We start from the raw sequence: 27,937 nt of genomic DNA, 5'->3' as shown, positions 1-27,937 counted from the left end.
TTTGCATTTTTAAAAACGTTTATTGATTTGCTCGTCCAGACAAAACATCAAACATACAAAATATCACTCGTGATTTCAAATGTCTAAATAATACTATTATTCATACCGTTTACTAGAGGGTAGGCCGGACTCTCCTAAATCACGAGATCAGTTTGCAAGGAATTTGAGCACAAACACAAACTTGCTTTCTTTGCCTCAGTCAGTTGTCTGACAAACAACATTTTAAGCACCCATGTTAGTGTGTTACTTTTGTGTTGTATCTACTGATACGTCCATTTTCTCAGTACAGCTTAATTTTCCTTCACGCTATTACAAATTGAAAACACTGACATGAATCCACAGCAATTATATTATCCTGTTCTGTTAACAGAAGTTCAGTAGGAATCTTGATCTTATCCGAGATCCAGTTAGCAATGCATTGAATATACAGCCTTGCTGAGATACGAACTCTGCTACACCGGAATACAACAGCATACAAACACATCCTTCAGAACAGTTTCTACTGAGGTGAAAATGGCCTCTCTATAGAAAATGTGAAAACGGAGGTTAAATGTACACGAGTATGAATTAATCCAGTATACAACTTACCTAATGCGCTACACAAAAATAGCCACTCGCTATGCTTTCACACTGATCCCAGAAACCCCACATTGTTTACTATAAAGTGACTTGTTACATTTGACACGTTTGTTGCTAGATGGCAGTGTCGCAATGCCCTCCAGCCACCAGCAGGGAGTGGAGTTTCCTCCCTTTTGCCAACCTAGTCACTCCATTTAAAAAATGCTTGTAAATTCAGCCCTTTACAGGCACCAGTCACTTATCTGATCTTTAAACACACCTATTATTATTTCAATAATCTGCAAAACCTTTTGTAGCTTGTTCTAGTACTAGTTTTGAAACACAGAAGTAAATTCTGCTTTGGTAATGCACTCACCTGTTTAGATTTTGAATATGCTTCATTGTACAAATAAACAAATGTGTTCAGTTTTGGAGTTTTAACAGCAGAACTTAAAATGCAGTCTTCCGTGCTGGAATTTGTCTGCAGAAAACAAATGCACGTTATCACACTTGCACTGGTTGCTGCCTTGAAATGAAGATCTTCAAAATACTCCATCCCAATGTGACATAAAAAGCAAATTACTGTCAGGTTACGAAATTAATAAATGTTCAAGCTCTTGTCATTCAATCAATTGTTAAAGAGTGTTTAGAGGTTAGTCTTGTTAGGTTTAAATACAAATACTTGTGTGTAAATCAAAAGGCACACATTCCAAAGCACAAGAGCTTTTTGGCAACTACAATGAAACAGACGTGTGCGTATAGTGTGGTCAAAGGTGGAGAAAGACACGCATCATGTTCTCCTACATGTACGTTCCCTAGTGGCATTTTTCCTAGTGCATAAAAGACACAAAAAACCATCTTGACTGCAAATGACGTACACAAGCAAAAATACAACTTGACATGTAAATTCTTCCGTAGTGGGATTTGCACAGAGCAGTACACAAGTATGCTGACTGCCGGTTTATAAAACAGTTACCGTGGAAATCTCCATGGTGACAGAGAAACACAGTTGGGCGATGAGACGTTGAGTAACAAGCTTGAGAACCAATGTGACATTGTGACGTCAGAACAAGGTGAAGGCAACGCTCGGCTGTGGTGTACAGAAACAAGCAACCTGCCAAACAATAGATCATATTTAACAGAACACACAAAAAAACAGTATGACGTGAAATCTAGATCACACAATGCCGTGTAGTATTCTCAACTAGCCAATCAGAACCGCAGACAATACACACATATACAAAAACACTCCATAAACATTTGTGTATCTTACATAATGACTTAGTCTGATATACATCTGACCTGATCTTATATGAAGAACACAAAGTGAAAGGGTTCTTCTAAATATAGTACTGTTCCCATGGCGATGCTGACACTGATGAAAATCGGCTTTGTTTTTTTTATGTGTGCCATCTCTATAATTATATAAAAATCAACCTAGGAATGTGTTTTAAAGCCATAAGATACCAAATAAAAGTGTGTACAGAAACTCTGTATAAACGTGGCTCAAGTCGTCACAAAAAAAATATAAGGTGTGTTTGTGACCGCATGAGTTGGTGTGTCCGTGAAAGCAGTAAAGAGAAAAAATATTTGGCACCCGAATGTCTTTTGTGCTGTTAAGAGGCTCAATAAAGGTGAACTCATGTTTGTGTTGTTTTGGACGGCCGGAACTGGAAGACGTGGATTGTTGGTGTGTGCACGTTAAATAGTGTCTGTATCCCTTTTGGAAATGAAGGCTCACGCCTCCGACATGTCTCCATCAGCCTCCCTCGCCTTCTCGTTCAGGGCCTTGTCTACATTTGTCTCTTCATCTCGTCCTTCTAGCCTGGCTCTTCTCTCCTCCTGCCTCTTCTCTTTGTCCACTAGCCTGTAGTTGATTCCCATTCCCACAAACAGGAATATACTGGCCACCATCAGGACTATTCCACATGCGTAATATGTGTATTTATAATCATGGTATATATCGTTGAGTTTTCCTGTAGGGGGTCAAACAGAAAAACAGCTTTGTAAATTAAGTAAACACATTAGTTTTTATTGCAGAATTAATATTGGAACTGGGAACAATCCTTAAATCCTAAAAAACATGAATCCTTACCCAGTAATGGAGGTCCCAGCAGCACAGGTGCACATTCCACAATAGTGACCAACCCGACTGCGCTGGAGAACCTCTGAGCCCCCACGAGATCCATCAGAGTCTCGAACAACACAGAACTGAGCCAACCGAACGCCACACCGAAAAACACAGCATAAATGCAAAAGCCGAGGTAATCGGTGGAGAATGGCGCGAACACGTGACAGATTCCGTTGTACAGCACAGACGCGGCGAAAAAGTACTGTATACGCGGACGGACCCAGCGTGTGTTGGCCACCAGACCCATGGACGGCCGAGCTATCATGTCTGTAAAGGCCAGGATTGACAACAAGAATGCAGCTTTGTCCTTGGAAATGTCTTTACTCTTCGCATAATTGCTGAGAAAGACGAGGGGCGCGAAGAGGCCAAAAAACATGATGCAGTTTCCGAGCAGGTACAGCAGGAAGCCCCTGTGAGTGAATAACGTCAGATCCAGGAAGCTGTTTAAGGTTTGCATGACAGTCTTTTTCTCTTGGGGTTTCATTCCCTCATCCTCTTTAGAACTGGCGGGTTGTGGTTTTGGTCCAATGGGGCGCATCAATGATCCTGCTACGCAGCAGTTGAGCAAAGCTCCGCCCAGGATGAGAAAACTGCCCCTCCACCCGAACTGATCAAACAGCCAGCTGTTCAGCGGAGCCAGTGTGGACAAGAACACCGGGCTGCCCGCCATCGCGATGCCATTGGCTATGGGCCGCCGCTTGTAGAAGTATTTGCCGATCATGGTCAATGCTGGGTTCAGATTGAAAGCTAAGCCCAGACCTAGAAAAAAAAGGTAAGAGAATGAAAGCTTGCATGGAATGATTTCAAAACTGAGACAGTTTGAAAGTCTGAATTTGACTTTTCATCATTTTATTTTCATAATATTACATAAAAACAAGTACATTTACATAATTACATAAAAACAAGCTTTTCAAAAAGACAAACTGAAGGATGGGAATCCAGTTAACATGAAAAACGTGCGGTCCAACTCAGAGAAAAAGTAAAGATGTTTCAGAAGAATTTCTATCACTAAATCTGCCTAAATATTATTTGAATACTAATGAAAATTGCCTCAGCAATAAGCTTTATTAACCCACTACGATTATTAAGTGAAAATAAATAAAATGACAAAAAACTTAAGATAGCAATATAAAAAATAAATACATAATAAAATGACAAAATTGACATGGCATAATTGTACACGAAAACTAAAACTTAAAAATCAAAGCTAATTCAAAATATTAAATAAAACTAAATTCAAAACTATAACAACTGGTGATACTACAGGTTCACTCTTGACAGCATGTTGATTTTGTGGTGTGTTTTATAAAAGTGTCTTTTCTTGACTTTATAATAAATGTTATATGATACAGTGTTTTTCAATGCGTTTACCTCCTATAACTCCCACACAGAAGTAAAGACCCTCCACTGAGTTACAGAAGGATGCGGCAACCAATCCTGTGCCAGACAGACAGCCTCCGGCAATCATGATTGGCCGACTACCAAACTTATTCACCAGAATACTGCTGATTGGCCCTGTTAAGAGAAAGCATTTAAAATTAAAAAGCTTAATATGGAACAAATTATTGTGTGATTTTTTCATTCTCCGCTCCAATTTTACAATTATCCATTAAAAAATCCTTACAATGTTATGCAAGTTGACTAATTGAGGTTATTTTTTTTTAAGACTTGATAAATTCTCCGAAACATCCATTCATGCGAATGAAAATGCAAATAAAGACTTCGTACTGCACTGTGTTGTTTCACCACTAGATGGAGCTATAACAGAAGCAATTTACATCCATTCCTGAATTTAAATGGTTTTAAGGACACACGAGACAATTCAGAGGAAGGAAACTGTGATGTGAGTGACACACACACACACACACACACACACACACATACATATGCACATGTGATGTGTCAACCTGATGTGGAGAAAACCTTAATCAGCATAACTTATGGCTGAACCAGCACACAACAGGAACTGACACTGTGTGCGAGCAACCACATTTCCAACTTACTCCCAACATGGGAGTTTTTTTTTTTAAGGAATTTTTAGGAATTACTACCATGTTTCTTCAAACAAAAATGGATTAGCAGGGTAACAGGCTACTTTTTTTATTTAAACTCATGTTATTTTCATAGGCTGTAGTGTACATCGCATTGTAAGACAACTCAAAACAAAAATCATCAGGAAGGAAAAGATTTTTGGTTTCTGAAAGGTGAAATAGCCAAAGTTTTGTTGGTGAATAAAAAACTGCTTTGTCATTGCTGTGCTGTGCTTGTGAAAGGGCCCATTCGGAGTCCTTAAACTTTGGCAGTGAGCTGAATAACTTTACTTACAAGGCAAGACACCACAGCATTTTAAAATGTACGAACAAACTACAAATTTTAAACATAAACAGATGGGACGTAGTAAAGTTCGGCCCAATATAATAATATTAGCAATCCATCACTGCTGTTTTGTAATCTAACATGAAGAGGACTCTAAACGTTCCCATAAATGTATTGCATCCAGTCAGAGTTCAACGCAATCTGCTCTTCCCTGTTAAATTCCTCGGATAAATTCATTCTGACAGGCTTTGTGTAGCACCAGAGCTCCCAGACAAAGACACCAGTCATTCAGATACACAAGCAGTATTACAGAGAGATGGAGACTCTGAAGTGGCTTTCAGATTTGTAGTCTGTGAGCAGCTAGCAGGTATTTCTACAACGAATTTGAAATGTAAAACTACTGCAGCAGTCACATTCATAATCAAGTATTCTTTGAAGGCAGAGCTGGAGAAACAGTCCTGTGAGATCAGAGAAATATTATATAGCACCAGTGCTACCATCAGCCAATAGGAACAGGTGAGAATGACGTGCGCACACGCACACAGCCCTGCAGGAAATAACCAGACCACTCAATGTGACTCTGGATTTGACCTTCCAGCAGAAGTAACAGAATGATGTGGGTGACCAAACAAGATTTTGTTTTCCACTCACATGTTCATGCTCACATGTTCACATGACATACACATATGCAGGTTGACTATTATATGCATTTTTACACTAAAGGTCTTTGCACATACAGTCCGGAATTTTCGTATACGTTTTTTCGTATTTGGCGCTCGTTTGTACGGTGTCTCTGAATTGTTATAAAAGTCCACTCAAAATGCTTGATACGGATGCGAAAACGCAGAAAATCGAACCCGGTCCGAATTTTTTTATGACAGACGAAAATATCGGAGGCAGTGTGTAAATGTGATTGACACAACGTGAGGTCGTATTTATTTTTTAACGTGCGCAAATTTCGGACTCAATGTGCAATGGGTTTAATACGAGTAAAAATATAAAATTTTAAACACTTCATTATTTATATTACATTTAGCAGACGCTTTTATCCATTTATATTACTATTATTTTATAAAGCAGTTGTGGGGGGTGTAACACCATATCCTGTTGCCCTTTTGTTCGCAAGGTCTGAAGTAATAGAGTATCGCAGGGATGAAGAATTTTTGTGTGCAAACCCTAAAAGCGAGTTAGCATTTTATCACTTATGGTTCCATTGCCCTCAAGTCAATGGGTTTTTGGAATAGGTGTTTGGTAAATTGCCTGAAATAAGATCTGTGGTTAACAAAACCTCTAAATATTTTCACGTTTTAATGTGTGACATAAAACACACCAGTTACAACCCGCTCGTGATTTTTAAAGCCTTGTTGTGTCTTAAAAACGGCTGTTGCTAACAAGTTGCTAAAAACGACAACATCCTTTGGTGGGGACATAAGACGTCATTGTGCATGTAAATCTCACAAATAATGGAACATGGGCACAAATCTCTTAAAACATAGATGGAGATTTATTCACGGAGTTATTACTTACCAAGGAACGTTTCTAATAGTTTGAAAAAGTTGTCGGAGGCTTGGTGGTGGTGATGCTGATATCGAGCGACCGTAATGTAGTTTTTTTTTTACTTCTGGCGATTGTATTCAGGCTTTGAAAGTAAAAATGTTGTTAATTTGTAAAGATTATCTTAATAGACAAAATGTGTAAACATCACAAACCCTTGTTAATCACAGATCCTATTTTTTGTGATCGTCCAAAAGTGTATGGGAAAAACACATAGGCTTTCGGTCGAGGAACTAGTGCGGGGCTAACTTCCGGTCCAACAAAAATACATGATCTCTGCACCACTCCATTTAGCATGCTTTCAAGCAGAAACCTGCACCTTTGGTTTCTTAGGCACCATCTTCGTTAGAAACAAAAATTGTAGGTTACTTGCAGTTTTCTTTATGTGGGTTGTGCTTTGGCATTTCTCTGCACGGATGAATAGCCTATGGGTTGCCAAATCTGCGTAACAAAACCAGAGCAACGGCCATTCAAAACGTGCTGGGGTAAACCATGGACTTGGCAACAGTCTGAAAGCCGGCTCCTCTTCTAACCACACCCATTCAAGGCAACCTGACATTTCCCGCAAGATCCACCCCCAGCACTCAAATTATGAATCATTACTATAAGTTTACTGTTGTGAATTGGGGAAAGGTGATATTTTGAATACTGTTTTTTTTTAAAGGCAATAAGATCAATAAGTGATTGATGTTATTTTAACCCAAAATGTTACAGACTACAACTTAAACCTAGTGTGACAAGAACACATATACTAATGCAAACACTGTAACAATAATATATGAGCAGAGGTACATGTGTGCATACTATACTTAGTGGGTGTGGGAAACTACAGACCCAGTTCAACTCCAGGAAGTGACATCAATGATCAACACTGCCCTCACCCACGCACCTTTTATGACGTGGTGGTTGACTTTAGTACTTTTTAACTGTCATTCCTTTCCCCATGCTCACTTACTAAAACAAACAAAATGGTGTAGTGCACTTACAATCCAACATCAGCGCTCCAAAAATTTGACTCCTAACTGCCTGAAGGAATATCAGCTCAGACAAGTTTACACCTACCTTTTCTTTACAACTTCACCAACTGTACGAAAACCATGTTAACTACATGCAGACATACAGATGTAATGTCCTGCTGTGCTCATCAGGAGCGCAGACACAGCGAACAGCAGGTCAGAGCTTGATCAAACAACTGGGTTTCGGTTCTAAGGTAATTTTACCAGACAAAAAAGCGCAAGTTAGTTGTGAGAGTAGTAAATGACACTGACCTCCTGCATACATGACAGCCAGCATGATTGATGAGATCCATGACACCTGACTGCTGGTGGCATTGAAGATCACCTCGATCTCTTTGAAGAAGACCGTGATGGACTTGGGGAAGGCGTAGGAAAACCCGATGCTGATGAAGGCCCCCACGACCACCGCCCAGCCCCATCCGCCCTCCGGAGGCGTGTACCCTATCGGCCCTCCTGTCGCTGGAGGCATCTCTACACACACACAGTGATGATGATGATGATGATGAGGAAAATGATCAGATGAGCTTCAAGCACCAAGGGTCAGTCTGTGGGGAGAGAAAAAGAGAGATGATGAGATCCATTAAAGAAAAAAAACAGATTCACACAGTAGTTCCTCAAAACTGATAAACTGGCATCTGGCCTCAAGTCTCTCGGGGTCACCACTGCAGTCCTGACTGGGAACTTATCCACGCAAACAGGGCAACATGGGCAACAGTACAGCATGTAAAGTTGAAGCATGCACAAATACATGGCGTAAACGCTTTGAAGCTTCAATGGATCAGCTATAGTCCATTACACTTTAACTGATCTGATGTCAAAACACACAAACATACAAGATAATACTACCACAACCATAACAGACAACTTCTGACGTAAGGTCAAACAAATCCAATGTCCTTTCCATGCAGCTAATTCAACGAACAGACATGTTATACATGTTATACATACAGGATCTCTTACAGACACATTCTTAACTACTTTTTATACTATAGTAATATTTAGTATTTACTATACTGTACCCTTCAAGTTAACCTGAATAGAACCATAGCAATACCTTAGCATTTTTTTTACATATAAAACAAAAAATTTCTCACATTGGACACCGGTTTTCAACATGACTTTTCAGATCTGCAAGTTAATTGAGGTGTTATATTCTAAAACGGAGTTCCTAGAACTTTTGAGTCTTTTTCGAGTGTGAAGATGGTGCTCTCAGGCCGGCATGTTTGTTAAGGGGTCAAAGCTCTCGCAGGGCCGCAGTGAAAGCAGGGTCATGTATCAGAGGAAAGAGACAGGGGGTCAACAAGGTTTCATTCTGTCACGCAATGTTGGTTATGATACGATGTCATTTGCATACGTGGAACCATAGTAATATACAGACAACTGTCACATACAGATGATGCACATGACGGTCTAGTCATTCCTGCCATTCAAAGAGTGTATAAGGTGTGGCCCATTATTTATGAGAATGTAAACCCATGACCCAGTTGAGCTACAGCGTCACAAATGGCGTTTTCAAAAGCAATATTGGTAGGGGTGTGACGATACACTCAGCTCACGATTCGGTACATATCTCGATGCTGGGTTCACGATACGATACACATCTCAACATTTTGAACAAAATTAAATATTCAAATTCAAATAACATTTATTTTCAAAATATTAACAATTTCAGTAACTTTTTTTTGTTGCACATGCAAATTAAGAATTTTAACTTTTTAAGGCTTAACTGAACCTTCTGTACTGCAGGTTTGTCACTGAGTGTCAATTTTTGACTGCAAATTTTGATTTAGGTTTAGTCATAGTCTTTTGACTAAAATGCAATTTAGTTTTAGTCATATTTTAGTCATCCCCATCATTTTAGTTTTAGTCGACCAAATCTACATTATATTTAGTCTACTAAAATCTATCTGGTTTAACTAATTTAAATGGTGTAATGAAATGTTCCATAAAAAAGATTTAACTGTTTTGACAATTTACTTTACCTTAGAATTAAATTAAACCAGGTCATTACATTTATTTTTCAGAAAAGTTCTGTAACTACTGGATATGCATTGTTACAACACAGAGAATATTAGACCATGAACGACATGTAGCAGTTCATTCAGTCTCATTTTGACTCAATTGACTCGTTCGTTCAGTGAAGGGCGTGTTCATTCAGTACATTCAACCAATGAAACGCTCTGACAGAGCTCACGCTCAAACGCTATTGGCTCATGTCTCTTTGAAGCTGCGCTGTCATTGCTTGAGACAGTAATGAATGAGAAATATCTTTCAAAAAGACATATTACATAAACTGCATTACATTTCTTCAATCATGCAAATCACATACTTGGTTCGATTTTTAGCATGTCATTTTAATCTACAGTACTACTCACTTCTCTAATCGGTACAGCGCTGGTTTCTTTTGGCTTTATGTTGCATATCACGTTATGCAGCAGCTCACGTTAGCGGATAAACTAACATTGGCATATAAAAACGTTTGTGCTGCCTTTGTAATGAGTTTCGGGGTGACTCGCCAGCAGTCACGCTTCAAGTATGCTGTGTTTTACCGGCGATTGTGAGGGAAAATAAGACGCTTTGTAAATCACGTGGAGACACAGATTGTGTCTTGTGCTTCCCCATCTCCCAGAGACTTCTCTCTCTACCGCATATGTGAGATAAGCACACGTGACGCGCTGGCTCAGAGTAGGTAGCGTCTTGACCGCTCAACGAATACAATTAAACATCATATCGTAAAATATCCCCATCTCTCTTCGATGCGCATCGTGACATTTTTGCATCGCGAAATATCGTAGTACGAAGTATCGTTACACCCCTAATTGGTACAGATGTGCGCAGCGAGGGGCAGTTGTTTATCAAGGTTATTTATCAAGGTAACTGTTAGTGTTAACCAGTGTGTAGAGATTTAACTGCTAAAAGGTCAAGAGCTTCTAGTGTAAGTGGCACAAACTGACACCAAACCTGCTACTGCATACGATCATTACATAACAGATCATTACATAACAGAGAGAAACTGCTTAACTAAGGCATGTTCCCATTTTAAACTGGTCGACATATATCATTCCACTGTGAAACTGAAGTCATGCTTCTATCATGCCACAACACACAGCCTGATAAACATGTGAAGCAGTCAACCCCGGAAGCATGTATTCAAATAATGTGTGTACTTTTTGTAATCAGAATTTCTGTCTACGTGCTACCTAAAAGGACGGTTCATCCAGAAATAAAAATTCTGTCTTCATTTACTCCCCCTCAGGTTGTATCAATACATTTCTACATTCTTCAAAATATCTCCTTTTGTGTTCAACAAAACAAAGAAATTTATAAAGCAATTTTTCCTACTATGGTAGTCAATGGTGGCCACAAGCTGTATGCTTACAGGGTATTCTTCCAAATATTTTTCTCTGAACTAAGAAATGTATACAGATTTGGATCAACTTGAGGGTGAATAAATGAAGAATTTTCCTTTTTTGTGAATTGTTCCTTTAAGTGCCTCAATTGCTTTTAAAGATTGTATCGAAAAAAATAGAGCCTAAAAATGTGCTAGTAAAATTGTGCTACTTATAAAAAATTGAACTTAATTTAAAAGTTAATAGTATCTAAATTTAAGTAGACCTAAAAACAAAAGAAAAAAAATGTACCAGTAAGATACTGGTTTATTAACATAATTGTACATTATACAGGCATCGGTTATCGGTATCGGAGAGTACCAGAAAAAAGTATCGGTACTTGTACTCGGTCTTTGAAAAATGGTATCGGTGCATCCCTACTTCGTACAGCAACAACACGATCAGTCATACTAGGCCAAACAGTTAAACAGATAATAATGATTTAAGGGACACTAAAAATTCTAAACAGCTGCATGTTCTTGACCTCTGCTCTCTTAATCAAGTATTGAGAAACGCATTTCATCATGTATAATACTGAAATCTATGAGGAAATAACTCCTACTTGACCACAAAGATCCTGGCAACCAGGATAACATCCCATCACATCCAACTCCCCAAGGTTAACACATGAAATAAATAATATTGTTTGCCTTTTCAAATCTTAAAATACAATTAAAAAAACTAGCACATGAAAAAACATCTGCACACAGAAAAGCTCATACACACTAGCTGAACTGTTCAGAAAAAAAATGATGCAAACAGAAAGTCGTGACTGTGATACCAGGCTTTACAACAACTATTTTTTATTTTTTTTAGCAGAAGAGGTGGCAAGTTATCTTCTTAAGGACAAGTTATGGTTGTGCGTAGGACGGCAACGCGCCGTTTTTCCTTTATACTTGTGCGACGTTGTCCGCGTCGACAGGCAATGACCACTAGGCGTCAGTGTCCACGCGCGTGTTGCTTGTGTAACCCAGACAAGAGCAGAAAAAGAAGCAGCTCGTTTGAGAAGCATTAGCAGTGATAACGGCAAGTAAACATTCACTTTTGTTGCAGCTTGAGATGTTAAATACAGATGAACAAATCATTTACTTATATAATTCATTCGGAAATGCGTTTGAGTAAACATGACGATAAGTTTTTTAACCTGAGGGAGGGTTTCAAACAGACCAATCACAGCGCTTGCGGCCCACGTAGTGTCTGCGTTGAGTTGACGCGTTGTTACATTTTTGAGAGGTGCAGGTCATGCTACGCACAGCCTTCGGCATAGCTACGCCGTAGGTCCTAGGCATGACCATAAATAACACTTTACCCCTAACTGGATGTGAAATCTGTCAATCCTATAGTGTGTGTCGAGCAGCTTCCTGTGAGACATATCAGACAGATCACTGAAGGTGAAACCATATTAAAAGCTCGAGGAACATTTAGAAAAGCCCAGCCAGTGTAATGAAGAAGTAGGTCATTTAATTGTGATGCCTATAGTGTTCGTGACAGAACCTTTGGGTATTAAAATATTAACTTAAGCACATCAAAGCAATGACCTCTTTCCTTATACACCCAAAAAGGGCCTATAGGGCAGGTACTAAACCCCAGTACAAGATCAACTGGGGCCATATATGCACTGCTCCCTGCTGCCTTTTTAATAATGTGGAAACGTGTGCATTTAATCTAACTGAAATCTGTGACAGGAAAAACTAAAGCATGTGTGACTGACCTCAAGACATCTCAAATAAGCACTTTTGTTTTCCGCTGACTTTTGCTTTAGCCACATAAGAACACTGTAGATTAACTGGTGTGCATTCTTTAGTGAATCATTTATAAAGTTTATGACAAGCTTGCAAAAACATATTACTAAAGATTAATGCATCGGTTATTGAAGAACTTGTGTTCTAACATAAGGGTTCAAAAATTATTATGTGAAAATGTGTCCACAATGTTCACAAAATGCCCATCTCACTGAAATCAGTTCTATAGATTCCAGACTAATATTAAAGAGTACATAACATGAGATCATGAAAATTACATTTCATGCAGTGTGTAATGTTGCCGTGTTTGAAAGTAAGCAGTCTGCCAAGTTGTAAATCCAAAGGTGAATGAATAACATAGTTATTGGCTTGGAAAAAAGGGAGTCAAGTCGACTCTGAATCATGCAAACGATTCGTTCCTAGTCTGATTCGTGAACCGCCACGGATTTACGTCACTACATATAGTCCCCGTCTACGTTTTGCTAGGACGGCCCGCGAAAAACATCACTCTTCTCCCCGAAACACTGTAGCTCGTGAGCCTCATTCGTGGTAGACCAATCACAGCAGACTAGGCTAGCGGAAAGGAGGGGATTAGACAGATTAGGGATGTAACGATTCACTCAGCTCACGATGCGATGTGATTCACTATTCTGATCTCACCATGCGATTTATTCACGATTTATTTTTACAAAATGAGTTGAAACAAATTAGAAATGAACAACTTCCCTTGCATTATTTCTTAAATGCTTCACGTTTCTTTGTATAATAAAATTATGTTTTATTTAAAATACCAAAACTAAACTGCAATTTTATAACAAATTAATAATAGAAAAAGTCTCTTTAATATAAACAAACTAATACTGTCTGTGCTTTTCTTGGATTTTTTGCATTTAAGAAATATCAGCATGTCCACGTTTAGGTTTGCAGTGAATATTGCGGCCCCTGCTGTTCAAAAAATGTATTGCGATTCAGTTCACACCTCAACCGATTTGAATCGTCACACATTATAATCGATTTTCAACCGGCTCACGGTGAATCGTTACATCCCTAAAACAGATGAATCGCGGAACGAATCATTTCAGAGTCAGTCAAGAAGTAAGGTAAGAGTACCTACCTATTATTACAAAATAATAGTGTTTTTACACCTTCTATGTACATAAACTTGTTGTTGGACACTCCATAAACCAAAGTAGGACATTAAAAATCCCTAGTTATGTACTCTTTAAATAGTCTGTGAATCTCCCTGCATGCTTTAGTATGTCCCAAATAAGCCAAGAAGAGTTCTTTTCCCATGAGGCGGCAGTGTTGGACAGGCTACTGGTACAGTAGTCTCCCGAGAATGTGCGGATGTCATGATCTGTCCAGGTCGTGCTTACCGGGTTTTTCATAAAAGCCAAAGTGTGCCCAGATGTCGGCTTTTAAAGTAGTTGGAGCATTTTTAATTACTGGCGTCTCGCCTACCTCCGCCATTGTATGCTAAAGCAGTAAAAGCACATATGCGACATGATGTCAGAAAAACGTAAGTACGTTATAACCGGTTATGGTCTGTTACTGAACCGATACCGAATTGTCCTCGCTTGCATCGCGATGCATCGTAAAAACGATTAATTTCGACACCCCTAACGTGGTTGTGCATCAGCCAGACTCGCAGAAGTAAAGGTTACGGGTTAATATTTCTCCACTGGGACGTGCAAGACATCAACTAGCTCAGGTTTAGAAGATGATGCTGGCTGCCTTTTTTTCTTTTGACGAAAAGTGTGTGTTACAATAGCAACTGATACATCTACAAGCCAAAATGACTTGAATCAAACATTGCTGAAGCTATCCGATGCCAAGATGACAGACCCTACGTTCCATCTGGATATGAACTGATACTAGTGTTGTCACGGTACCAAAATTTCAGTAGTCGGTACCAATACCAGTAAAATTCCACGGTTCTCTGTACCAAAGCAAAACACCAGTACATGCTAATTGAAACACAATTTTATTAATAAAGCTTATTGTTAATATAAATGTATAGAAAGCAATGCCATTTTGTATGTATACAAGTTAATTGTTGCTGAAACGGTTGTGTGCTCACTGGGGTCTTTCATGCTGATGAACATCCTCCTCAGTCTGCTGCTGTATAAGACAAATAGAATAAACTTCAGTAAGTCAACTTACTGAACAAACATGCATATGCAATATTAAAACAAACATCAGTTTTTATACTGCATTTACACAAGATTACTTACATTAAGGTAACTGTATATTAAAATAATAAATGCAACAGACATATTTTTCTTTAGTTTAAATGTGGCTTTTTAAACCTAATAGAGTTATCCATCCAAGACATACACATTGCTAGTCATACAGGTTAGTATGATAGTTTTCTAGCACATAGATTTCAGATAGGCCTAAATAAAATAGGTACTGTAAACCCCATCCCGCCCTCCCATTTATTTTACCCGATTACAGTTATAAAAGCATTAAATGGTTAATAAGGACACTTGACTGGTTTAGCATTGGCGCTAACAAATTAACACGCAAACAGGTACTTTTATTTTTTTTTTTTTTTTTTTTTTTTATATGCTTCAACATTCATAATGCAAACGCAACAGAATTTGAAACTTACCGCTTGAATTGTTACTTAAATCCGGATGTTTCCTCCTTTCACCACAAAACTCTGTTCGTTTTCTTCGTGATATGACTTTAATCTTAAGTATTTCTGCGCGCATCTCTTGTGGATCGGAGCCGCGCTTATCCGCTCATCACGTCTTATTGCATCTATGAAAAGTTTCCGACTGACAACCTGTCAGACAGAGCATCAGTACCCGGTTGACCCGGTACGTCGGTACTACCGGGTCTTATGAAAATTAGGTACCGACAACTTTTTTATTTTTAGGTACCGACTTGGACCCGAAGTACCGGTACTTTTGACAACACTAACTGATACTTTATTCATTATGGCACTTGATGCAATTTTATTGCTCAACTAGAGCACCCTTTACAACCTTTCCTTTCAAGTTGGTGTCAGCCAAAGTACACACGTAATGACAGTAAATCAGTCAAACAAATTGACTTCACGGTCTCTGATCTGTAACCTTCATGCATCACGCAGATCACTTTCAGCTACCATCCAAATGACCAAAAGGTTTATATAATTTTGCAGAACAGGACCTTCCGTTAACTTCAGTCTTCTCCTAACAGATAACCTAGTAACCCATCATCAAACCTACATATGCATTACATATGTGCTTTATTTCTAACTTACTTGACATCTGAATGAACACCAACAGTTGTTAAAACAAGCCTAATTTTACAAATAAACCTTTAATTCATTCTCAGTTTAGATGAGCATACTACAAGTCATTATCTACAATATCGATGAGAATAAACAGAAAATAAAAAATAACCTAAAATTTAGTACGTACACTATTAGCATCTATGTATGCTTTGCATTTAGTTACCCTGCTACATTTGTTTATATCTGCCCAAATGTGCAGTATACATTCTTATTCACTGTGGCATAATGTATTCCACAATGCAATACAACAGATTAACCATTGCAAAATTGCTACATTAAACATGAAACATCAGAAACAATAAAATTGAAAAGGTAAAATGTAGCACAAAGTAGCACACTACCATTTAAACACTGATTGATTACATACCGTTTCCCTCAGCGTAAGGTGTAAAGTGTATATTGTGTAGTATTCGGTAAGCAGTAAGCTATCATTTTTTGTCCAAATATACAACATACATACATCAACAACATAGTAAGCTTAAGATCACACAGCGTATTTCGAAACAGAAAACATGGCAGAGGATAGCATCTCAAAAGCAGGAAATAAATGTTTCCTGACATCTCTTGGCTTGGTGTTTAAACGGCAAAAGTGAGAGAACACAAAATGCACCTGTTTTGATTAAAGCGTGACAAGAATTTTTCTTTTAAAGATATTTATGATATTTTTAACTTCACAGCTAATGATCTGTTTAGAATTTTATAAAGTAGTTATTTTCATGTTTCCTTAAATGGTTAAACATGTTAAAACCTATGCTTTAGGGAAAAGACTAAACATATAAAGACATGTAGGTTATGTCTTAAGTGAACGGACGAAAAACAACGCATGTGTACAGTATCAGTGTACTGCATCGGTTTCATTCCTCTTAAAGCGACAGCAGCATATTCCTGCTGTCTGTTAAAAGTCAAGGAAATCACCCACTGCTTTTGACTCAATAGCTTCTGTAACTTCAATTATGATTTGTCTTTATTTAATTTGTACATATGCAATGTTATGTTTTATTTGATTACTTTAATCCATTTCTACCTTAAAAGGTATATACAGTATCTTATTTAATTTTCTGCTTTGCTCTGTTGGTTTATTGGTGCTGTTACCTGTAGCTTGATAATTTGTTCTTATTTTTATTTGTCAGTAGTCCCTTTTCCCTGAACATAGCACAAACCGAACCAAAACCGTGACCCTAAAACCGTGACACAAACCGAACCGTGAGTAATTTGAACCGTTACACACCTAGTATTTACACTGTAAATTTATTTTATGTGTTTATTTTAAGATAGTAGGACTATCTATCTGACAGGATATTTTGCATTGTGAAATCATCCTACCTGTTTATTTTGTCGATGTGGTTTAGATCAGTGTTTCCCAACCCTGGTCCTCGGGGCACACCTTCCAGAATGTTTTAGATCTCTCCCTATATAAAACACCTGAGTCAACTCATCAATCAGGTGTTTCATATAGGGAGAGAACTAAAACATTCTGGAAGGTGTGCCCCGAGGACCAGGGTTGGGAAACACTGATTTAGATTATATTAAGTTTTGCCCTGTGGTAGGAAAATCTGACAGGGTAGGACAATTCGAACACCGGTACAGACCCGCGAGCGTGAGGTTTTGCTTTGCTGATGCAACTCGTCTTTCTCTTGGTCTGTCTGTGCAGCGACCGGCAGAAAACATCAGCACTTTCAACTGACTGAACAAAACAGCGCTTCCAAAATTCTGTCACTGTTACTGACTGCCTGGGCATATGAACATTAACGTTTACGCTAAAGCCTACATCGCATGATAATGTTATAATGCGTATTTTCCATTATTATCAATTATCGTCTGGTATCTGTCTGTTGTAAGGGTGTGCAAAGCAGCCGGTATTTGTATCTGTATTTGTATTTGTTGAGTGGGGGAAAGTATTTGTATTTGTATTCGAGTAAAATTCAAAATAGGCGTAAAAATCCAGTTTTTTTTGCGTTACACTTCTAATGTACGTTATAGTGTACGTAAACAGAGCGAACATGAGAGCACCCGACTGCAGACGTCAATAATGCAGCGTAATGGAATAATCTCCCGAACAAACTCTGCTTCCCGAAAGTTATAAACTGCCTCCGGAACCCAGTTAAGGTACAAAAATCTATTCAACAAAATAGTGATGCACGCAGTGAAGTCTTTTTTCGCTCAGCCGAGCCTTCTCTGTTGCTGTGTGGAGCAGCCTGTGTCAGTCACCTCTTTTACCCCCCACCCCCCCGACTCCTGAATGTCACTCACTCACTCACTCACTCGGGCATGCACGAAAACGCAGCTTTTTGATATAAAGTTTTTCTTGTTCCCGAATACAATTTTTTTAAAAGTATTTGTTCGAAATAAGTATTAGTAAAAAACACGCTATTTGTGCCTTTCCGAATACCGTATTCGGGTTCGGCTCCACCCCTAGTCTGTTGTNACTCACTCACTCACTCACTCACTCACTCACTCACTCACTCACTCACTCACTCACTCACTCACTCACTCACTCACTCACTCACTCACTCACTCACTCGCTCGGGCATGCACGAAAACGCAGCTTTTTGATATGAAGTTTTTCTTGTTCCCGAATACAATTTTTTTTAAAGTATTTGTTCGAAATAAGTATTAGTAAAAAACACGCTATTTGTGCCTTTCCGAATACCGTATTCGGGTTCGGCTCCACCCCTAGTCTGTTGTAATCGACATCGGGATATTTGCGAGACATCTGCGATATACGATAATATCGTCACATCGCCCAGCCCTAATAGAAATACTACGTCATACGTCCAACATGTTTTTTTTACAATTTGACCTTGTAAGCATGATTAACCAGCACTTTCAACTGTGTAAAGAAGTCAGAATGCATGACAAAGCATGTTATCCAGCCTTTAAAGTTTTGCTGACTTGCATTTTTAAATCTGTGAGCTATAACGTTTTTTAGTTCAATGAAGCATTCCTTCCCTCCCAGCAGGAACCCTGGTACTGCCATGCTTGCAAACACACAATATAAAAGTACACACACCCAACAAGTTATTTGCTTTTGCAATCATTTTATGCCCAGTTATTTCCAGGGTGAACTCATCTTCAAAGCCTGATGAAACATCTAAGACAGGACTCAAAACCATTACAGAGAGGAAAGTTATTATAACCCTAACAATTAAAATGGTCATACACATCACAAACACTAGCAAAAGTTAAGAAGTTGCGAACGCCAAACTGTGCAAACTAAGCCCTAAGAGGCGGGTCAAACACACCCCCATCACTCATTGGTCTCTCAATGATGCATGCATCACAACATCCTCTGGGTTCTGAGGACCAAACCGTTGACTAATGTGCGCTAAACACTTACATGTGAGCAACGACTTTAGTGAAAGACTTCTCTTCAGCTCAAAGTTAAGGATGTCTTGAATAAAGTCAATAACAAAGGATGTTATTGAATAAAGGACATATTTACAACCAAGTGAAGAGCCAGACAGACGGGCCCCAGCCAATCCACACTCCATTCTTATTCAGATTCTCTGAATAAAATGCCTCCTATCTATCTTTTTAAACACATAGAATAGATAATCCTGCCATATTTATTAATTCTCAAGACATTGTACAATTATATGATTTCTTTCATGAAACACAAAGACAAATTCTGATGGCTAAAGCTCTCATAAAGAAAATAAAAGTACCATAAGGGTTTAAAAAGTAGATTTGCAGCTGCATGTCTTCTGAGGAATTCTAGCCTATAATCACTGATAATCTTCCCTCCAGTGGAGCTGTTAACTCATGACAAGATAATTCAGCGAGCGGTTGATCTGGTTCTCACATTCTGTGTGACTGCTGAATCATTTATAGCACTTCTACCAAAAATTTAATTGACTGAAAATATCTCACACGAAAGAAAAGATCAGATATTACGAACATTAGAGTGGACATCGGGCAGTGATGAAATAACAAATTTAGGTCTGCGTGTCCCTCAAAGCTATCATCATGGCTTACCAACACCTACAATTTAGCATAAGCCTTCAGACCTCTTTAATGGTACCATTGCTCTTCCATTTCAATCTTGAACACTTCAGCACCCATTCATTGTATACATTGTGTTTCACATCATGCCAACTTCAATGACAAAACTACCATTCATTGTAATTGTATTAAAAAGAGTGGCTAGTACAAAGTCAGTCTTCCATTTTCCTCAAGAAGTCAACATAAAGATCTGTACATGATGACATATTTTATATTTTTGTCTGAAATGTGTGAAATTTGCATGTTTTACATTTTTAACCCAAGTTTGTAGTATCTTCACATTCCAAACTTCAGTCAATACTCCTTATTACCCAACACACACTATTGCAAAGACTTTACGCAGGGTTTGACATTAAGCATTGTCATGCGGTTGTCCTTCGGACAAGTAAATTTGACATTCACTTGTCCGAGTACAAAAATTACTTGTCCAAAGATAAAAAAATGATATTTCATTTGAATTATAATATAATATAATCAATATAATTGTTTCGGATTTAGATTAGTTAAAATGCTTGGAAGCAAATTTGACCAGTGTCCGCTTTGGCCGCCTGAATTTGGTTATAGGCCTACTCTCCGTGACTGCTATAAAACAATGGCAAGCAGTAATTATTATTAGTGTTAAGGCTGTAGGTTAACTTCTTTGCACATAGCACTGGTGCTAGAGAGGTTTAAAGTTTGGTAGAACAGGCAGAAATGTGCAAGTGTAGTTCATTATGAATAGGCAGATAACTGACAAAAGACATTAATGTTACATACAGATGGATAAATTAGGGCCATATCATTTTTAGATTACCTAAATTTGTTTTAATATTTCTAAGTTCTGTGTTTTTCCTTTTTTACTATACAATAGTGGTATATTTGTCCACATAAATTACTGTAGGTTACTATAGTATTTACTATAGTAAACTGCAGTAAAATTCCTACTATATTGTTTTTGAACTTTACTATAGTATACAGTGTTTATCAATTTACTACAAGGGCACTTCAATTTTCAATAGTACACTACAGTATTTTTTGTCTGAGTGTTCAATTTAACGGGACTTTTATTTTGACGGGTCTTTGGGAAGACGCTTGTTTGCAGATAGCTTCACTCAAACACTAAAACGCTCGTAAAATAAACTCTCAGAGCAACTTTGGAGATGAAGTTCATGTGTTCATATCCTCATACAGTGCAGCACAGATAAATCCTCGACCATCACTCGTGTTGTATGTTAAACTGTGCACATAATTCACTCGGACACGCAGAACAGCCAGATGACATTAAATAACAGGATTTCGCGTCCGCGTGGACTCTGTGCGGTGCGCATTGATTATTGTCACACACAAACAAGCACAACCACGACAAACACGCAGCACTGTCTAATGCATATATTCTTATTATTCTACATATATGTTGCACTGTTCTTTTTTTTCTCAAGTTACTTGTCCGGTCGGGCAAGTAAAATTCTCTCTCACTTGCCCATACTAAACATTGACTTGTCCCGGACAAGCGTTAATGTCGAGCCCTGCTTTACGTCACCGCCATTTGAACAGACCAAAGCTATCCAATGAGTGCGCGCAGTCATAATCTCTAACTTTTGGCATTCATACAAAGCCAACAATAGAATGACCTCTCTACAATTCAACTACCACCTCATGGAAACAGCACACAACATACTTGTCATGGCTACCGAGTGCTCAACATGCAAGTATACATATAAACCTGCCAAACCATATTTACTATAAATGTTATACTATAGATACTCTTTTATAGTGTAAAAATGTATAATGACCATGTAGCAATAACTAGATGGTGCCAGTTTGGCAAGATCACAAAATTAATTAATTTATGCATACATTCATACACAAATAACTTCAGCCGAGTACTATGATTGGCCTTACGTGACCTCAGCAACAGACGTTAGAATTGTCGACCCTAAAATCCTTATGCTGCATGTAAACGCCTTTACCGGTTTTCTCTCAGTTTTGTTTATGTTCGCATGTCTGACAGCGCAATAGTGAAAGTCCCAAACGGAAGTAATAGTAAAATAACGCATAAAAGTCCGCTCTCGAATCATGCAGTTGATGTGGAAAAGGCTAAATGAAAAACTATTGTTTCATTTGCAGGTACTGCGGACATGAGAATACATATAAAAATACAGCTTCTGACCGATTTCCCATGGCGTTTTTAATTACTAAACAATAAAAATACAATCGACGATGACGTCACTGCACGCGATAAACCCGGCAAGTCTCAAACTTCCATGTAAACGCGGTTTTCTGCGTAGCCGGTTTATTACTATGCATGTAAACACGTGAAAACTGTTTTCTTTTTAAGTTGATTTTTGATAAGATATCCGTTTATTTTCAGCATGTAAACGCACTCATTAACTCTAAATGGGAGCAGAAGTCAAAGATGAAATTGCATCAGAGGTACTCTGGAATTCGTCACTGATATGATTTAGAGGTGGTTTTATCAGTGTGCACTTCATGCCTGAATTCACTTTCTACACAAGTGACACAAGGAAATATCAGGTTTCTAACATCCATGTTTTCATCTTGTACACGCAGTCTAGTTATCTTATAAAACGTTTTACGCCAGCACAAACAGGTATGAGCCAGTTTAATTTAACAGCCCGGACTTTACGACCTAAGTATAAAAGTAAAGGACACTGTTTTAACAGCGCGTGTAGTAATGAGCTCATAATGCAACTTCTAACTTACCTGTTATATTTAGTCAGATAATGATTATGAGAGCCCAACAACAATGGACCACCTAGAAAAAGTCTTTATTCTTCTTGCTCTTAAGTGGAGAGAATCATAGGAAGGCGCTGAATTAGACCACATTTATTTTAAAGCATCATTTGCCCTAAATGCGCATTCACCTCCTATGATGCTGTCTAGGAAGGGGTTTTAAGATCCTGTGATAATAATAACGTCCAATTAAAAGATTATATTTTCCTAGCTATTAAAATGATCATGAAAAACTTGGAAATACGCTAATATGATTTGAACACCTTATACTAAATCAGTTCCCTCCTCCACTGTGCACGCGAGAGATACCGACACGCGCCGAAAAGAGAACGACGTTATTGAACACCACGTCCTTGATCTCAGAAAAAAAGATAGGCTTCCATGGTAGTGTGACAAAACCTCCACATACACCGACCAGTTTAGGGTTCAGTGAGTCTCTCGATGTGCTCTGCGATATCACCGAACGACACAACAAACAAAACGAATCACAAAGGTTTTGCACACTCTCCAAATTTACATTTAATTCACTTTGTCCAGCTAACGTTACATGGACCTCTCTATCTCTCTCCAGTGGTACCATGTGGTTCACACAATACGCCTGTGTGCGTCCTTTCAACACATACCTTCGCATTTCATTCAGCTCCTCTGGTGTTAAAAATGCTCTACCCGTTTGTGATTTGCGGTCCCGGTTCGGTTAGCCGTTAGCAGCATCGAGGGCTCTGAATGGCTCCGTGGACTCGTGGCTATACTGTGTGAGTTTTGCATCAGCTCGATTGTGATAGTGAAGGCTACGGCGCATGCGCAGTACTGCTGGTTGCGTATGGGATTCCTTTTGTGCCAATAAAAATGAACGCAAACTTTTAAAAAACGAACAAAAATATACAATGAGAAAAAAAAACACTTTGATAATGAAAACAATAAACTTAATTGCAAGAATGTGACATTATTTTCAAATAAACTGCTATTTTTCTTAACAATTTTCTAAGTTTCGTTTTTGAAAATAATAGTTTTGAATTCGCTGCTAGATTTTTCATTTGGGCTTTCCGAGTTTTCGTTTACACTTCTCAATTTTTCGTTCGCCTTTCTGGCACAAATCTCACGTGTGGGCGGGATTTATGGCCACTTTACTCTCATTGGTTAGTGAGATTTGGATTGACAGCTCCCTGACCAGGAAATCGATACTGAAGACAGTGCAGCGGATTAGAGAGCAATCTGGTTGTGGTTTTCTGTATTGTATTGTTTTAGTGTTTGTACTTTAATTACTTTCTTATTTTGTTAGTATATTAACAAGGTTGCCAACTATCACGCACTTAAAAGTAGGACACGCTTCCAGGCTCTATCACGCCGTAACAACAAGCCAATGTCGAGCAAATACAGGATATTATTTCATATTCACATGCAACTTTACGTGGGTTTAGAGGCCGTCAAGACAGCAGTCTATAATTTATAATTACAATGATATCAGGAAAACGAGATGCCTAGTGAGTTTTAAGGAGATATAAAATAAAGTGTTATGCTTCCAGTTCATATTTCTAATTTATAGATTATAATCGTGGTGGCATTTTATGTATTGTTTCTATCTTTAAATGTTTGTTTATAGTTTAAGAAGTCTCTCTTCTGCTTTTCTTTAACCTGTTTTATGTAGGTGTGTAAATACATAATGAAATGTTGTTTGCAAGAGACAGACTAAATGAATAAAACATTCTAAAGGCCTCTAATTGTGTCACCTTATGAATTTGTTTTGTTGTAGCGTTTAAAAAACATAAATGTCATTTGAATGTATTGGTACTGTTTTATGAGGTGTACTTTTTGTGAATGTAAAGAAAGGGGTATAATACTGTATATTCACCATGAGTTTAAAAAGAAAGATACAGTACTTGACTTATAAGTGGACTTAATTATTTAAAAGGAGACTGTTTGCAAGATCGACATCGTCGTCATCCTGCTCAGCTGGACACAAGTCACCCTCAGGTATATTTATAAAACCGAGATAATAAAATCGCTAAAAGTTTCTCTGTACATTAACTATGCAGCAATGTTTTCTTTTAGCACGTTAATTTCTCACAACCCAATAATCTGTAAGGTGTCTTTATTGGATGTTATAATGCAAGTTGTTCATTCCTTTTTAAGAAAATAATCTTAATAGTCCATAAAATAATACCTGACAAAAAATATAAAGCACACAATGAACGCACGTTCTAAAGACAGAATTGCTACTGTACAGGAATACAACTTTTAGTGATTTTCTTTATTATCTGAATTACATTCATTTATCTGAGGCTGAGGAGGACAATGATGATGAGACGCTTGGATCCACACCACGCATGACTTACCAACTTCAAATACCAATTACTAATATACTAACTAAATAAGAAAGTAGTTTTAAGTACAAACAATAAAGATAACAGCATGCAGATTGTTCTCTAAGATTCGTTGCACTGTACTATCTTCAGTATCGACTTCCTTGTCAGGGAGCGATCTATCAAAAACTCACTAGCCAATCAGCGTAAAGCGGCCATAAGTCCTGCCTACACGTGAGATTTGTGCCAGAACGGCGAACGAAAAATTGAGAAGCGTAAACGAAAACTCGGAAAGCGCAAATGAAAAATCTAGCAGTGAATTCAAAACTATTATTTGCAAAAATGAAACTTAGAATATTGTTAAGAAAAATAGCAGTTTATTTGAAAATCATGTCACATTCTTGCAATTGAGTTTATTGTTTTCATTATCAAAGTTTTTTTTCTTTCTCATTGTATATTTTTGTTCGTTTTTTTAAAGTTTGTGTTCATTTTTATTGGCACAAAAGGAATCCCATAGTTGCGCGGCGGTGTTGTAATACTCTCTCCAGTTACAAGGGCATCATGACTTACATCATGAATTTGACCGTGATATTAAGGCCTTCAATAAAATATTTACGATTTCATTTTATTCAACGGGAGACGAATCGTTAAAAAAAGCAGCACTGTCTACGTAAGTAGGCCTATGTCTTTCAGGTTGTGTCCACTACTGAAACATTGTTCATTTTACAACCCAATTTTTCTAAGAACTATATAGAAATTTCCTTAAATTCCTGTCAGTTGACAGCATAAAATGTTATTATCTTTGTTAACAAGAATTAGTTTTAAATAAAAGAGCATGAGGAACAATTTCCTTCATATTGAATCAGCAAATGACATCTGAAAGAGCAATACTTCTGATGGAACAAATATGAAAGATTAAAAAAAAGTTTGATTATGTTTGATCATGTTTCATGATCGTGCATTGCTTGTGTTGATCAGGCAGGCCTTCATTGTTGTTTATCCATGATTTCAAATAAGAATCCTTCAGTAAGTGCAAACCATTAGCCCAAATTACGACAAGTAACTACTTGAGCATAACTAACGGAGTTAAAATAATAACAGCTTGGTCCCCCAAGTTAAAAAAAATCACATCTGCGCCCCTGTGTATAATATGTATTTATAAATAGGACCTGCAGTTTACAGAGATAGGTTATTTCTACATAATGGGCGTTCCCATTCACTAAGTTTACGGGTCAATTGCAAATAAGGATGTCCGAGATAATACAAGGAAAACATCTTGTAAAAATGGTTCAAAACATGTTACATTATTTTTAGAAATGCAATCTTCATAGGATATTTGTTGGTTTCAGACATGCACAGATTTTTTTCAAATTCATTATTTTATTTATTGATATTCAAATCATATTTATTCATTCATAATTTTTGTAACGCGGTTCAATGTAAGGAAGAAAGGAAGGAGGCGGGAACCGGCGAACATTTAACAATAAACTTTAATCAAAAATAAACAAACAATAATACGGAAGTAAAAGGCCGGCAGCGTCCTCTTATGCTCCCGAGCTCCCCCGTGAGGCATGCGGGACTGGTGCGCGTACAGCTGATACTCATTATCACTCACGCCACCGGCCCCGCCTTCCTGCCCCACGGCTCTCGTCCCGCCTTCCTCGCTACAATTTTGTATTCAAATTTTTTGCACTTAGATAAGTCATGAATATTTATATTTTGTAAGTTACTGTATACGATATTAACAAAACCTATTTTTATAATGTGTTTATTTGCATTTCATTTTAATGACTCTGTAATTTACAGGAGTGATGGAAAAACATTCAAACTCTAGGAAACACCCCACATAGGCTTTTCAACTTTAAACAGAGCGGTTATCAAGGTGGAATCTCTTAGATCTCTGCTCATGCGTTTTCATAATATTTGTCTGAAAACATTGTATAATGCCCACAGATTTCACCTTGGATTCAGGTGAAATAATTACTCTTCAACAATACTTCAATGCTTACGTTTACATTAATGCATGCAATATTAATATGCAAACCCTTTATTCTTAAATGTATTTTAAAGAATATTGGCATATTCAATATCCTGATTTGATCATATGGTTCAGTGGTTATGAACAGACAAGATACTCCCATCAGCATCATCATTAAAAGCTCAGAAAATAGTGTACCCATCGCCCCATTATATTTGTCTCAGTCTAACATTTATACTAACATTAATTTGCAAGACACCTGTTACGAATATGGCTAGAAAGTAAACACATTTATTGTGATAGCAAACAATAAGTGTTGAGTCAAAGTGTCAAAGCTCAGATGTGCCAACAAAGTGAAGAAAGTTGTTAAATTTGCTTTGAAAACAGTACTTGTTAATTTTGTCTGTATGGACTGATTTACTGTTACTACACAGATGCAAATAATGAGTTCATGGCTGTGTTTTGAGATTTTTTCATGATTCATAGGTGACCGTGCGCTCCTTCATGAGCCAGAGATTTATGCATCTAAATTTATGAAACTACAATTATCCATTGGACTTACTAAAGAAATTGGATGCACCTAAAAAGTCATACAGCAAATGCTGGGGGAGCAGTGTTTAGTGGATCAAGTCGAGAGTTTATTAACCCTAAAGCTGTATTATTCCTACACTACAGAACCAACATACTCTAGTATTGATTCTCACCCTCTGCATATGTAGAATGACCTGTCTCTGTTTGAACAGATCAGAGTTTGGGACTTTAACCCACACCCCACAACAAAAGCAAACTGGCCCGCAGGCCTGTTTATTCACGCTGAAGTCTCTCTGAAAACATTTCCCACGGCTCCCACCACGAGGAAAGCTGCCTGCATCTGCTTCTGTTTCTCTGACCATTATGATCAACAGAAGGCTATTTTTCTGCACACAAACCAA

At 37.9% G+C, this 27,937-nt stretch overlaps 1 protein-coding gene across 2 annotated transcripts; it reads right to left on the bottom strand.

Annotated features, from left to right (window-relative positions):
- Positions 1-6: 6 nt before the first annotated feature.
- Positions 7-23,508, bottom strand: slc16a1b (solute carrier family 16 member 1b). Of its 2 annotated transcripts, none has more exons than XM_057356315.1 (5): positions 23,351-23,508; positions 7,828-8,120; positions 4,061-4,204; positions 2,654-3,448; positions 7-2,534 (listed from the first exon to the last, which is right to left on the bottom strand). In XM_057356315.1, the coding sequence occupies exons 2-5, from the start codon at positions 8,042-8,044 to the stop codon at positions 2,296-2,298; spliced, it is 1,395 nt and encodes a 464-aa protein (XP_057212298.1). In that variant the 5' UTR covers positions 8,045-8,120; positions 23,351-23,508; the 3' UTR covers positions 7-2,295. The 2 variants fall into 2 exon arrangements, with proteins under 2 accessions (XP_057212298.1, XP_057212299.1); XM_057356316.1 differs by lacking the exon at positions 23,351-23,508 and adding an exon at positions 16,360-16,524.
- Positions 23,509-27,937: the final 4,429 nt, after the last annotated feature.

This window comes from Triplophysa rosa, linkage group LG17 (genome assembly GCF_024868665.1).
Source record: "Triplophysa rosa linkage group LG17, Trosa_1v2, whole genome shotgun sequence".
NCBI classification, from domain to species: Eukaryota; Metazoa; Chordata; class Actinopteri; order Cypriniformes; family Nemacheilidae; genus Triplophysa; species Triplophysa rosa.
The sequence above is the reverse complement of the archived record's forward strand: the minus strand, read 5'-3'. Positions and strand labels throughout refer to the sequence as shown.

Excerpts from the sequence above, each read along its gene's own strand:
- slc16a1b (XM_057356315.1), bottom strand. The coding sequence starts at position 8,044 with ATGCCTCCAGCGACAGGAGGGCCGATAGGGTACACGCCTCCGGAGGGC. Across the intron at positions 3,449-4,060 it reads CTGTGTGGGAGTTATAGGAG|GTCTGGGCTTAGCTTTCAAT; the intron begins GTAAACGCATTG and ends TTTTTTTTCTAG. Across the intron at positions 2,535-2,653 it reads GCTGGGACCTCCATTACTGG|GAAAACTCAACGATATATAC; the intron begins GTAAGGATTCAT and ends GACCCCCTACAG.